Source organism: Harpia harpyja, chromosome 17 (genome assembly GCF_026419915.1).
Source record: "Harpia harpyja isolate bHarHar1 chromosome 17, bHarHar1 primary haplotype, whole genome shotgun sequence".
NCBI lineage: Eukaryota > Metazoa > Chordata > Aves > Accipitriformes > Accipitridae > Harpia > Harpia harpyja.
The window spans coordinates 28887932-28902225 of NC_068956.1; the positions used below are offsets into that span (position 1 = coordinate 28887932).

Below are 14294 nucleotides of genomic sequence, written 5' to 3' on the forward strand. Positions count from 1 at the left end.
ACCTGCCATGATTTCTCTCACTCACTTGGTCTACACTGGTAGAAATGTTGTCACAGAGAAACAGGGTCGGGGCTCTGCTGTGCTGCAGAAGCAGTCCACGGCCCAAACAGCCTGTAGGAAACCAGGCATTGTAGAAATCTGGGTATAACATCTTTGCAACTCAAATAATCCAATTTTTTTGGTGTTCAAAAAATGCAAGCATGCACAATTTCCACCATTCATTCAATTTTTCTTGTTTCATCTTTCTGAGTTAGAGGGCATGGACTCATTTGCAGGTTTTTACCGCTGATGCCTGTCACGTTGAGACGGAGACACCTCTAGAACATGACATAATTATAGTGCTTACAACACCCACAGGAAACAGTTGTTATCCCACAGGCAAGTGAGAAATTGAGTCACCGTATCATCATCGTCTCCTACAGCCCAGCCGAGGGTCCTAATTATAACATCATTCCCTATTCAGAATCATCTAAGTAAAATGAAGCCTTAAAGGTAAGGACCGCCGGAGTATTGCGGAGCCTTGCCGGCACAAGCAGCTGTCTCACGTTTGAATTACGGACATCTAGGCTAGATCGTGACCTGCAGGATGACCTCAGGACATACGGTGGGCCAAAGCAAGGGCTGTTCAATATTCACCCGATGAAGTGCTTTATGCTGAAGTACACGGGGCACGGCCGTCGCCGGGAACTTTCCACCCAGCCATGCAGAGCTCCCTCCCCTGCGTTCACTGGCACACACCCTGACCCAGCTCTACGTAGGTTTGCTGAGCTTTCCTCCCAATCAAAGGTGCTAATTTGATTACTTAATGGCCTTTAGAAAGCAAATTTAAAAGTAATCAGCTGTTCTTAGCTGAACCACTTCTCCTTTCAGTGATGTTTTCCCCAGAGCTCAGCTCAGATGAATGGGATGTTGTCCACTGAGCTGTATGGCTTGCCTGCAATTTCCACCCACCCTCCTGAGGAAGGTACCTGATAGTTAAAGGTACAATACAGCAAAAAGAAAGAAAATCCTCATACTACAAACCCAAGAAAATCCTCTTTCAGTTAGATAACTGTCACCTGACAACAACGTTACAGGTATCGCAGATTTTTGTGGTTTGTCATATATTAGCCTCAAGTTTTCTCATACGGTGCAACCTCCTCCAAGCGGGCAGGCGTGCTGCTCGTGCACTCCCCGCCGAGCCCTACTGCACTGGGAACACTGGTAATGGTGATGGGGACAGGTACGCACAGAAAGCAATACCTGTATTCCTCTGTGCTGAAAACAGCGCTTTCAGCAGATGAAATGGTGCCTTCTGCCTGAAAATTCAAAGACAAACCCAAGACTCATAAATAGAATGAGAGTCATTAAAAGTCATCAAAAACCTTTGGTATGAAGTATTTCCCACAGTTTTCTTATCGTGTCTTTTTTGTTGGAAGTAAAATACATATATTAGAACAATCATTTGGTAGCGTGTTTCATTTTTTTTCCATAGTAAACAGTGTCCTTATTCCAGGGAAGCTGCAATCTTAGACACGGCACACGTCCCCTAGGATGACTTTGATTTACTGCCTTTTCTACCAGAAAACTCAAGCAGCTTTTCTCAAAAACCATCTACATTTCTCAGGTTTGTGATTCCACTACTCAGCTAAGAGCCAGGTCCCTCAAAGCAACTTTAGCATGCAACTATGATATTAGCACCTTTAATGCTTTCACCACAGTCTTGGTTTAAAACTGCAGGACAAGCTGTGTACAAAAAGAAAAGGCTTATTTGATAACAGTGTCATACCTGGAGAGAAAATCTTCTGCTATTCCTGCACACACTGAAGAAGCCTAAACTCATCCTTCCGGAGAGTCACCAGCTTAACTAATCAGCTCATAGACAGAATACTTTAGATATCACTGCTTTGTTAAAATTGTCAAAATCACAACTTCAGGCTCTTTAATATCGGTTGTGTCTAAGGTCAGTGAAAATGCAGAAGAAGGAGAGTGACCTGTTTTATTTAAAGTAATGCTTCACAGGCAACAACAAAGAGAAAGAACTAACCTGGTAAGAGCATCACTCCCAGACATGTACATATTAGTACTGTGGATTTGCCAGGGAGAGGGTGGAAAGACTACACAGAACCTCTTCAGCATGCCTTGTTAAGGACACCTTTTCCTTTCACTTGATTATGATTACTCTCAGTCTTCTTGTACACATACATTTCATAACATAAAGTGGTATTTAAAAAACCCCAACCTATTTTATTTAACCATTCCAGCAGAGTTTCTTCTGTTTGTCAAACACCAATGAATTCTGGATGACTGTGGAAAACACGAATGTTGCAACATACATGCAATGACATCAGTGATGCATTTATTTCTGCACTGTGGAAAACTCTATTAACAAGAAACTACCAAAACGCTGAACGGTTCCAAAGACATTTGAGGGATCTGAAATGGAGTACAGCACAGAATTTTCTGGTTAAGCTACATTTCATCATCAAGTGGCCAATAACTGAAACAGAAGCTCTCCCCAGAAAGAGCTTCCCTACTTGGCTTCGGTAAAATAAAGCAGAGTTGACGGGAGCTCTCCACCGCTCCTGGTCATCATCCTGATGACTGGAGTACTGGCTGTCTGGCTTAGGCTTCCCCCCATTTAGCACCTGAGTGCTGCAGATCTCATCCTTCCATTTCTAACTTTTCCCATTTAATGTACAGAGAGCATCAGTGCCAGATTCCCTCTCTGGAACCTACCTTTCAAGCCCTATATGATTTGGGCCCTCTTTGAATCTACTCAGTAAAGTCCTTTGAAAATCTGGCTCTTAACGTAAACCTTAACAACACATTCTGTATTATTTTCTGTTGCACCCTCTTTTTAAGGGTCCAGGAATCCACTGGATGCTGTTTGTCAGACAGTCTTTGCACAGATATATTGGGCAAGTACCTCAGCTATGCTTACACTCCACAGCTCAAAAGGAATGCCAAAAGCATGCAGGTTTACTTTCGAACATCTTCTCTCTCTTTTTTCTTTATATGAGAATTCAACCAGCCAATTAAACTTGTTAAGCTTTATCTTTGCAAGTAAATAAATTATGCCCTCAGGAAGCCTCTTTTCTTTCTTCCCTAGCAGAAGTATCTTCCTTGCCTCTGAGCACAATTTTAGATTTAAAATAGTCCCTCAAAGGTATTTCTTAATTAAACCTTTCTAAGGCTTTTATAGGGTAACCTTCCTCCTCTCCCCCCGCTTTGTACCAATGCTTGTTTTAAATTGAAGTTTATATGAAGTTTGATACTACAATGTTTTTATAGAAATGCTGAACTTCCCTTCAAAATAACACATCATAGCTTGTATGGACCAGTTTTGTCTTTCATTGCATTAATCCATTGTTTAGGTTTTAGGGCGGATTGTTTTGGGTTGGGTTTTTTTTTTGGTGGTGGTAGGGTTTTTTGCACATCATCAGAGCTTTGGCTGGGAAAGCAGCAGGGTGCTGTTTGTCCTGTGTAATGTTAGCATGTTCTTTTTTCCATTTTCTGTATCTTTGGGCACAGACCGTTCCTTCTTTCCTCCTCGGAAATGCCATGGGCACTGCTCCTAAATGATCATTCCCTGAGACCAGACAACTAGTCCATAGAGCCGTACTAAGCAGTAAAATTCAAGTAATTTCCAGTTGAAGTTTTGATGGTGAGACAAGAGAGGGCATACAGTTCAAAAAGGACATAGCAGGCACCGCTGCGGCCAGCACTGGCATTAGGAAACAGATGGTGCTGGGAAATTACCAGGCCAGAAAATAATAATTGAACTAGCCTATGACTCAGGCTTGCAGGTCACCAACTTTAATAAAACGAGATGGAGGAGTAAGTTTGCAGTACTGTGAAATGCTATGGTGAGAAAGTGTGCGCTGCAGATAGCAAAGAACAAAAGAACAAGCAATTAAAGCAATTAAGTAGGCAGGGGAGACTACTAGGAGGAGCGAGACAGGTATTTTTGCCAAGGTTTTTGGAACATCTGCCATGAAAACTGCTGTAAGTTCCCCCCACTGAATGCCAGCCCAGGGGACAGTGAGAAATGCCAGATTTCTGCAGAGGCTTTAGCACAAGTTCACCTCTCTTACACCTCTGTATTCTTCTCAGCCTTTTCAGGAAATGCTAATTGCAATGATGTCCACATAGCGATAAAATCAGCCGACAACGGAGACTGCTCAGCTATTCTGAATCATGAAGTACTGTCAAATACTGATCTCTAACATTAAAAGCGTGCGTGTTGCTATAATTGTTGAATCTTCTCCTAATCGTCCCACCTCCAAAATGCGTGGCTTCAAGTTCCGTGTGAGACCTTAACACGAAGTCTGGGGGTGCCGGGGGGAGGACAGGGTAAGCGCATGAACCCACCACTGCGAGGGGACTCGTACACGCGTGCCGCCTGCTAAAACTGTAAACCCTGGACTGCCGGGAACAATCTGGGGCATGATAATCCCTTAATGAGCAACAGCAGGTGCTGAAGTGCTTAAAGTAAATCACTCCTGCATTTTAGCGAGTTGTTACGCGTGTCATCGCTGTCAGCGAGTGCAAATCTGGCAGGGCTGGCGGCAGCCGGTGACCTCTGCCACCCAGAGCTGGGAGCTGCAGGGAACCCACGGGCAGGCAGGGCAGAGCCTGTCCCACCAGCCTGGTTTTGTAACGCCAGGGTTTCGGTTCTTCTAATTTTAATTGGGTTGGAAAGAGGTAGGTTTTTTCTATCTCCGGCAAGCCTTTCGTTGATTCGGATTGTTAGGAATTCCCACTACTTGCCCAGTTTAGCGTGTCTGTGGGTACACCCAGACACACCAGCCACCGGAGCGGTATTCCTACAAATTAAGAAACATTAGCCGAGGCAGCGATCAGCACAGCACGATGCGGTAAGCTTTCAGACTTGGTGCTTCGCTGCAGAGGCCCGGAGCAGAAAACACCGCGCAGACGTGTGGTCTTCCACTCCTGCCCTCTCCTCGCGAGCCGCGGGAAGGACGCACGGTTCCCACGGCCCGCCGAGCCAGGACGGCCGCGGCGGCACAGGAGCAGCATCCATCCTTGCCGTTCAGGTCCTGATGAGGGACCAAAGGCTTGGCCCGAGATGCGATTTCTGATGGCAGTCTAAGGCAAGGCAAATGATTTCATCCAAACATTTTAAGTGTCTCTGGACAAATTATTCTTGCCCTAGAAATACATTATACTAATGAAGTTACGCTGTCAGCCATTGCAGGCCTGGCAGGAATTGCAGACTATTTTAATCCTCTAGGAACGTACTTGCCGAGCCAGTAATTTGACTTGTCATTAGCAAATTCCTAGCTCAGCTTTTTAAGAGACAGGAACACACAAAAAAGTATCGATCTCTAGGTTATTGATTCCTATCACAATTGCTTCAGATTTCTTCTAAGGTCTGTAGCAAATTGATCTATGGGCTGTATTTTCCCACTTGTATATTAGAGGTCCATAGGCTTTAGGGAGGGCTTTTTAGAATAATGCAGCAGCTTGTTGCTTTGATTTCAAAAGAGCATGGAGCTTGCCAAATCTCTTCAAAGGGAAAGAAAAAAAAAAAGCTAATTTGTCCTTGTAACTGCTGATGCAACATGAGAATAGACCCATGGGCCCTGTAAATACGATGCTAAAAGAACAGGTCCTCTGTTGTGTGCTGGGCTGCTACCAGAGGAAAAGATCAACCCAAAGGAGAGTGAAACTGCAGCTCAGTCTTTCTTCTTGGCTCAGACTTTCTACCGCTGATCTTCGGTGACACTCTCCCTAACCAGAGCAAGAAAAATAAAGACATTTTCAAGAACAGGATTCAACCTACCTAGCTACATGCTAGACAGGTTATTCTGAATTTGTCATCCTATATTCTCTTTCTAGTCAGTGGAGAGAAGTCCAGGAGATGTGTCATCTGATCCATTTTAAGCATCTTTGTTAGAATGAGAGGATCTGCTCTCTGAAGGTGTCTATTTTTTCCCATTGACTACACATGGAGTATACAGTGATTAGCTCAGACTTAGATGTATGACTTTTAAGACCCAAGCTGGGACAGATGATTCCTCGTGTTTATATATTGTATATCATATTATACATCATCTTTCAGAAGTCATGGCAGTCCCGTGACTGGAAAGGGGAAACATAACCCCCATTTTTAAAAAGGGAAAAAAGGAAGACCTGGGGAACTACAGGCCAGACAGTCTCACCTCTGTGCCCAGCAAGATCATGGAACAGATCCTCCTGGAAACTATGCTAGGTCACATGGAAAATAAGGAGGTGACTGGTGACAGCCAACATGACTTCACTAAGAACAAATCGTGCCTGACAAATTTGGTGGCCTTCTACGACAGGGTTACGGCGTTGGTGGATAAGGGAAGAGCAACGGACGTCATCTACCTGGACTTGTGGAAAGCTTTTGACACTGTCCCGCAAGACATCCTTGTCTCTAAATGGGAGAGACATGGATTTGATGGATGGACCCCTCAGTGGATAAGGAATTGGCTGGATGGTCGCACTCAAACGAGTTGCAGTCAATGGCTCGATGTCTGAGTGGAGACAGGTGATGAGTGGCACTCCTCAGGGGTCGGTATTGGGACCGGCGCTGTTTGACATCTTTGTCCACAACATGGACAGTGGGATTGAGTGCACCCTCAGCAAGTTTGCCAACAACACCAAGCTGTGTGGTGCGGTCGCCACGCTGGAGGGAAGGGATGCCGTCCAGAGGGACCTGGACAGGGTTGAGAGGTGGGCCTGTGCGAACCTCATGAAGTTCAACAAGGCCAAGTGCAAGGTCCTGCACATGGGTCGGGGCAATCCCAAGCACAAGTACAGGCTGGGCAATGAGTGGATTGAGAGCAGCCCTGCAGAGAAGGACTTAGGGGTGTTGATTGATAAGAAGCTCAACATGACCCAGCAATGTGTGCTCACAGCGCAGAAAGCCAACCGTATCCTGGGCTACATCAAAAGCAGCGTGGCCAGCAGGTCCAGGGAGGTGATTCTCCCCCTCTACTCTGCTCTCATGAGACCCCACCTGCAGTACTGCGTCCAGCTCTGCGGCCCCCACCGTAAGAAGGACATGGACCTGTTGGAGCGAGTCCAGAGGAGGACCATGAAGATGACCGGGGGATGGAGCACCTCTCCTATGAAGACAGGCTGAGAGAGTTGGGTTTGTTCAGCCTGGAGAAGAGAAGGCTCTGGGGAGACCTTACAGCAGCCTTACAGTACCCAAAGGGGGCCGACAAGCAAGCCAGAGAGGGACTTTTTACAAGGGCATGTAGCAATAGGACAAGGGGTAATGGCTTTAAACTGAAAGAGGGTAGACGTAGATTAGATATTAGGAAGAAATTCCTCACTATGAGGGTGGTGAGGAACAGGTTGCCCAGAGAGGTTGTGGCTGCCCCATCCCTGGAAGTGTTGCAGGTCAGGTTGGATGGGGCTTTGAGCAACCTGGTCTAGTGGAAGGTGTCCCTGCCCATGGCAGGGGGGTTGGACTAGGTGATCTTTAAGGTCCCTTCCAACCCAAACCGTTCTATGATTCTGTATTTCCTTCTTTTCCACTTCTGCTCTTTTTTTAAGATGTCTCAGTATCCTGTTCCTGATCAGCACAGGATGAGTCAAGGGGTTATACCCTTGTTGCTTCACCTCTCCCCCAAAATAACCCTTCAGCTGTGCATTTGTCTGCTCCCCAGCCTGCACAGCTCCGTTACACTGCATCATTCCTTAGCAGATTCCCCACAAGACACTTGCTAGCTGGGAGGCGAGATCAGACAGCTGCAGGAGGAAGCGCCTGTTGTACAGTGTGGTGGGGGAGCAAGGCACGTCCTCGTCCACACCTCACAAGGGGTCCTTCTCTTTTCATGGCTGGCATTTTTTCCTTTGACAAGATTTGCACAGCAACTGGTGACACTGCTGGGCTGTGTTCATTTTGAAACACCCCAACATGAATCCTTACCGGTAATTCTTTTTAATAGGATGCAGCAGCCACAGCTGTTAAGTTTCTGCACCAACATAGCACCAAAATTTCTCATTTTCATTGTAAGACAAAAGAAAACCCCTTTGATTTAGGTCAGGCTTACTTAGGCTCATTGTGTTTTTACCAGTTGGCTTCCTTCCAGCGCTGACGTATTTATCTTCGTATCACTTTTCAGCACCAGAAACATACTATTCTCCCCACTTTACAGATGGGTTCCTGAAGCAGAGTTCACCTTCTCCCAGGCAACAAAGGGAGGGGTGAGGAAGTTACGTGGGAACCGGAGCATAGGAACTTTACCAGCCTGGAAATGAAGCTCTGCTGCTTCCATCGGGGAAGACGGCACCAAGGAAGTCTTTGATACGGAATCCAGATGGAGCAGTGGCGATCCTCAAACGTTGGCCAGGCCGTGGCAACAGAGCACTCCTAGCTGCAAAATCTGAAGAAACCTCATTGCCTACGCCTGGAAGCCAGCTCTAACTTAGGAACTGCCCAGGTACCCCTCAGCAGGAGCACAAGCAGCGGATTAGCCTCCCCTAGCTAGGTGCACTGAAGCATCTGCAACAAGTCAGCACTGTCTTCTCAGCCCCGTTTTGTCCCTGGTTATAACGGGCAAAGGAACGTCACCTGGGGGTAGCCCCCCTCAAAGAATCTGCCTTTCTAGCGAGAGAACTGGAGATGCTCGAAACAGTCCTGTGCTTAGGGGAGCGGACTACTGTCCTTCTCAGTCCTCAGCTCTATACTGGAGGTGGACAGAGTGCAACTCCTGTCGCCGTGTTACTACCATCAGGCATACACCTCTCTTCCCACTGCTGTCAGGTGATGTCCCAACATCTCCGGTCACGGGAGGCATCTCTGAGAGCTTGGTAAAGAGCGTCACAAGCACCACAGGAAATTTCTGTCAAACAACGGCAAGGGCACAGCTAAGCCAGCTAGCCGTTACCTGTTCTGCCAGCCAGAGGACACAAAACACACCTTGATTCTCCTTCACGAGAAAACTTGCGGAGTCTTAACAGTCTTTTTAAGAGGATGCTGCCAGCTACACAGGGCATGCCACGTGGACGACAGGACTGTGGTGGAAGCCACCTGTGCGACAGGCAGCACCCAGAATGGATTCAGAGGTTCAAGCCATTCCACAGCTCAGCTGCTGGTGGTTCTCGCTGAAAGGAAGGCACAGCTTGGGTGAGCCCCTTCTGCGGAGCCGTGCATTGGGGTGCGCACAGAACCGTACGGAACGCCTGCTCCCACCTGCGTGCCGCTCCCGTGGATCCAAGATACTCCTGTGGGCTCTGTGTGGTTCTTGGGCGGTAGTTTAGGGCACAGATTAGCAAAGTGCAGAACTGTAACCTACAAGGAACTACATATAGTGTATCTTTGGAAGAGAGGGTTAAAGTGATCTGCCGAGTTCAATGGCATACCGCCAGCTTTGAAAAGCCTCATTATCTGGTCTAGAGCTGTCTGCTGTTGGCATGACACCTGTATGTATGACACAGCCATTAGCTGTGATTTTCATCCACGCACTTTACTTCTGCTTCCAACCAGAGTTAGTTCAAATTACTGTTTATGTTTGACACCAGTCTGGCAGCAACAGCAGAAGCTTAATAACATAGAGGTTCATTTGTTTATCTATCTATCTATTTATTTATTTATTTGCTTGCTACTGTGTCTGCATCACATTTCTAAAAATGCCTGCGCAGCATTTTCCACTACTGGAAATGTATTAATACTAAATTACGCATCTTGTCTTTACCAGTGGAGATAGAATATCATAGGAATCAGGGAAGCTGTGAACTGTACAACCTAGTCAGTTATTTATATGGAGAACCCATTAAACAAAGTATTTAAGCAATGAAATATCTCACTTATTGTTAATAATATCCTGAATATAGGAAGCTCATCGCCCAAGTTCTCTGGAGTCTCTGGTTACGCTGCATAATCATCAACCACACACTCAATGCCTATCCAGTAAACAATTTTATTCTGTCATAGAGGAATATGGTGGTGCTATATTGATTTATTAAAAAGAAAAATCACAACTCGATAGCCTCTTAAATCATGAGACTTAAAAAAAATGTATTTCGGAAAATAAATGTTTGCTTACCAGCATTTGAGGTTTTTAATTCATATTTGCCAGCAACAATATGGGTAAATACTTAAAATGCCATAGTTACCTCAAAATCATGACTCATCTGAAATCAGTGGAGTTACATGAGTAACCACGTAAGGGAAGCATACTCTCAAGTCCCAAGAGTTAGGATATAAAATTTCTCAGCCCATCAATTAAAGGCACTTACACTACAACCAGTACATCTGGAATCCCAATTACATTCCATGCTGCAGGAAGAAGTTTGGCCAGATTCAAACCTTCACCTCTAATCCTATCTTCCTCTGACGTTTAGCTCCATTTGCTCACTGACCACCGTCAGCAACTCCATTTCCCATTTTTGTCTTCAGATTTGTCCACTGTTTAGAACATGATGCACAGAGACTTTAGAGGAGACAGAATTTACCTTCTAACGGATAGCAACATTACAAAAGATCACCCTGTCATGAAATCAGGGAAAAACCAGACATCACTACACTCCCATCTCTAATTTAAATAAACCTAGCTCTGTGATTCAGTCTTCTATGCCTAAAATGAGAACAACAGTACCTACTGTGCTTTGAAGGATTAATTACTCCTAAATGCACTGGAATAGCCACATAGAAGATATTGTGTAAAGACGTGTAACTCTTCATTGCTGCAAATGTAGACAAACCCCATTTCACAGCACAGCTTTAACAGTAGTGAGAAAAGTCCGTGCAAGATGAAGCCAGGAACTTCAGAACACTCGTCCATCCAAAACCACCAAACCAAAAATTCCAACATGGTTTGGGAAAGCTAGCAGTGTAAAAGTTTTATTCAGGTCCAAAGAAATAATGCAACACTTCTGAAACCAAAACCTATCCTTTTGCTGTTGCAAAGAAACTTGAGTCATCGAACCTAATCATCGGGGTGCCCTTATTTTCAGAAAGGTGGGAGGAAAATGAAATGCCAAGTCATTTAAAGAGTAAGAGTACAGAACTATAACCATTTTGCACAGAAAACATTACAGCTGGACACACAATTAGAATGGTCAAACACATGTTTTAGAGCTTAATTATCATACTACTGAGTTTCAAATCCTGAGCTTGTTCCTGGCAAGCTGAAACAGGGACTAGGAAGGACATAGTCTGTTCCTCTCCTCAGGTCACTACTGTACCAAACTGTACCAATAAATGTATCTTCTTAGGCTTCAAAAATAAAAAATTCCCTTTTAAGTCCTCAGTGAGGACTACCCATGAGGAAAGTGTCCAAGTCTCCTGCTGTGAATAAATGCTGTTCTGCCACATTTGGGCAACATTTCCAGTTATTTTGAGGTGCTACGGGGACCAGACTTGAGTGTATTGACTAACATTCGATTCAGAGACAGCAGTAGTAAATGTCTGCTGCATGAGTCCAAGAACTGGATATTCTTCACTACTGCAGATGTCCCTTCTCTTTTATGCCAATAGGACCATCATGGTGATTTTTTCCCCTCTCCTTCTCCACAATGACAAATGCCAGCATAATCAAAATTTGGAAATTTTCCATGCGAAAAACAGGAACAGAAGAGTGCTAACCTAATCAGCTGTGCTATGCTTTCAGCTGTGACTGTGAGGAAAATACTGGCCAGGCAGACCACCCTGCTTATGAAAGAATGATACCAGGTGCGTCATGGTAACATTAGAAATATCTGTAATAAATCTTGTACTATGTAAAAGAAAAAATGGGGTTTCCATACTGAATATGCTGTACAATGCTGCAAGTCTTCTTTCTCTGCATTTTAGAATGACATCACTGATCTTTTTGTATGAGTTTAATTACAGCCTCACTTTAATGCTGCCAGTAATAAGGAACTATTAGTACTGCTCTTGAAGAGGCAAAAAGCTTTATTAGATACTGCAAAGAGCTAGGGATGCTCTTAAAAATAATAAAGGGCAGTCAATCAATCACATTTGCTCTGCAAGAGCTTTTAAAAGGTAACCCAGAGGCTTGAAGCTTCATTACCAAAACATTTTTCCTGTTGCCACTTAAAAAAATTCTGCTGAATTTTAATGACTAGAATGTCGGTAATGAAACTGCAACAATAATTGCACGCTTAAGAATGAAAATACGAAGTAGTTCTACTTTCATTGAAGAGATGACTTTAAAGACTATTTTGGACCCTAAAAATACATGGATCAGGGCCACTGAGGAATACATAGAAATTTTTATGGAACCCAGATTGTGGATACAAAGGTTCACCTGAGAGTTCAAATCTCAAATAGCAACATACCAATATCAGGAAACATATAGAGTATATAGTGTTTAAAAGAAAGAACCCCTCCGCAAGATGGGCTCTGAAGAATCCTTAATAAAAAGTCCTCGATTTTTCTTTTGGTTCTACCCATTACTAGTGCCTAAAGTAGCTGGAAATGGTGCTGTGCTTCTAACCCATGCAGACATAAAGTGGTGGTCAACACAGGGTCTGTGGCAAGCCAACTTTTAAAAAAGTTAGATTTGGAGGTGTTTTGTCTTCTCTGCTAGAGTAAGAAAGCTCATGGAATATAAAACAACTGTAAAGGGACTCTACTGTATGGTATCATGTAAGAAATCAGACTGGCTAGTAAACTATGCTGTCGGTCTTTTTAAAAGCCAAATGAAAGGCGTGTTCAGCTGTACCAACATCAGACTACTTCAGAGTCTCTTTGCTGCCTGTACTGAATGGGGATGCCCCTGAATGGAATTTTATCTGAGATTTACTGTTTCGGGTGCTGAGATAATACTTCAGGTTACATCAGTCTGCTTTTTTCTTCTTGGTTGAGAGATCAAAAATGTTAAAGGCTTGTTTGTTTTCAATCGTTGCTGTGCAGTCAAAGAGTTCAAGGATCTACCTAGTGTATAAAGACATAAAATGTTCTCCAAGGCTTCCAACTCCCTGACACCCAGAATCACTGATGAGAACCAGAATAGAAAGGGTCAGAGATCACCAGAACAAAGATGGCAACTAGAACAATTCCATTAGGCAGAGGAACACTTACATTAAGACTGCCAAGAAGACATGCCACTCTTGGTTTGGTATTATAATAAGGCACAAATACATTCATTTTCAATTTTGAAACTTTCAGTTAAATTAAAATTTTTGAAAAGTGATTGGAAGTTCTTGGCATTAACATTTAATCAGTCCTTTAGCCTTGGAAGCTGCTTCACTCCTACAGTCTTTTTAATCGATCCTTTTTGAGGATTAACCATCTTCGGGTTTCCTGGAACACTGTACCTCCCTCTGAAATAAAATGGGTGAAGTTAGTCACCAAGTGTCACATTGCCTGTAAGCTTTAACTGCTAGAAATTTGCATGCTTTTTGTATTTGCATAACTGATTACTATTGTGAATTAATAAACCTGAGAGAGGAAAACACAAGTATATTTCTGGATTTGCAGGCTAGCAGAGCATCTAATTATTCTGCACAGAAACTCAATCCTCATCTCATGATTCCTGACTACTTCCTGTTACCTAAATGATGGCATTCAAAGAACATGAACAGAATACTAAACATTTGCACAAAGAGAATGATAACTGGCTAAGGAGACATTTTCATCAATGACATAATTCCCATGAGGTAATGGAAAAACACTTCATGTAGATGTAGTTACAGTTCTCTGCAGGTATTCCACTCCAGAGACCCATGCTCTTCAGCCCATGATCATATGTGGGAAATGCTGCCAGCAGACTTCTGAAGTGGTATGCATCAAGGACACATACATCATCTGCCTGAAACCTACCAGAGCCATTTTCATCTTGATCTTCTAAGAGAAATCAGTGGGAATGTAAACTAATCTCCAGGAGGGGAATGGTGATTCCACAAACTGGAAGGGTCATTCTCATGATCAAGCAACATGCATCTCGACTCTTACGCAACGTACCTTTTTCTCCCTGTTCATTACTACAGTGGACAGACATCACTTTACATACTCTAACAACAACAGACAGGGTTTCAATGTCTTTCTCAAGTAAAGGCACTCTGAAGGAAAATATATCACAACATCACATCATGATATTCATGATGATAGCCAGAGAAATATTTTGTTATGCAGTAGAAGCTGCGATGACATGATCTGTGCAAGTTCCAAATTTCTGGACAAACAGCCAACAAAGTTGTCCCTAGGGCTCGCCAGTCTTCTTGAGATTGACACATCCTTTGTTCGAGCTCTTACAAGCAGTCATGGTCTTGAAGGGAGAGCTGCCCCCATAGAGATACGGAGCTACTTCTACTCAAGAGCTTCGAAGGTCAGAACCCAAGTGCTCAATTATCAATTGATTATT

At 44.0% G+C, this 14294-nt stretch overlaps 1 protein-coding gene across 6 annotated transcripts in view; it reads right to left on the minus strand.

Moving 5' to 3' along the window:
* CCDC169 (coiled-coil domain containing 169) overlaps window positions 1-14294 on the minus strand; it is a 46218-nt gene that overhangs the window by 10706 nt on the left and 21218 nt on the right. Inside the window, exons 8-9 of one of the 6 annotated variants that reach the window (XM_052812480.1) lie at window positions 13895-13992; window positions 10023-13254 (exon numbers count right to left, since the gene is read on the minus strand). The exons of 3 other annotated variants lie outside the window; for them this stretch is intronic. In XM_052812480.1, coding sequence (XP_052668440.1) covers window positions 13184-13254; window positions 13895-13992 — 169 coding nt within the window. In that variant the 3' untranslated portion in view covers window positions 10023-13183. Of the gene's footprint in view, window positions 1-10022; window positions 13993-14294 lie in introns of those variants that run through there. 2 more of the 6 variants (XM_052812482.1, XM_052812478.1) reach the window with 2 other exon arrangements.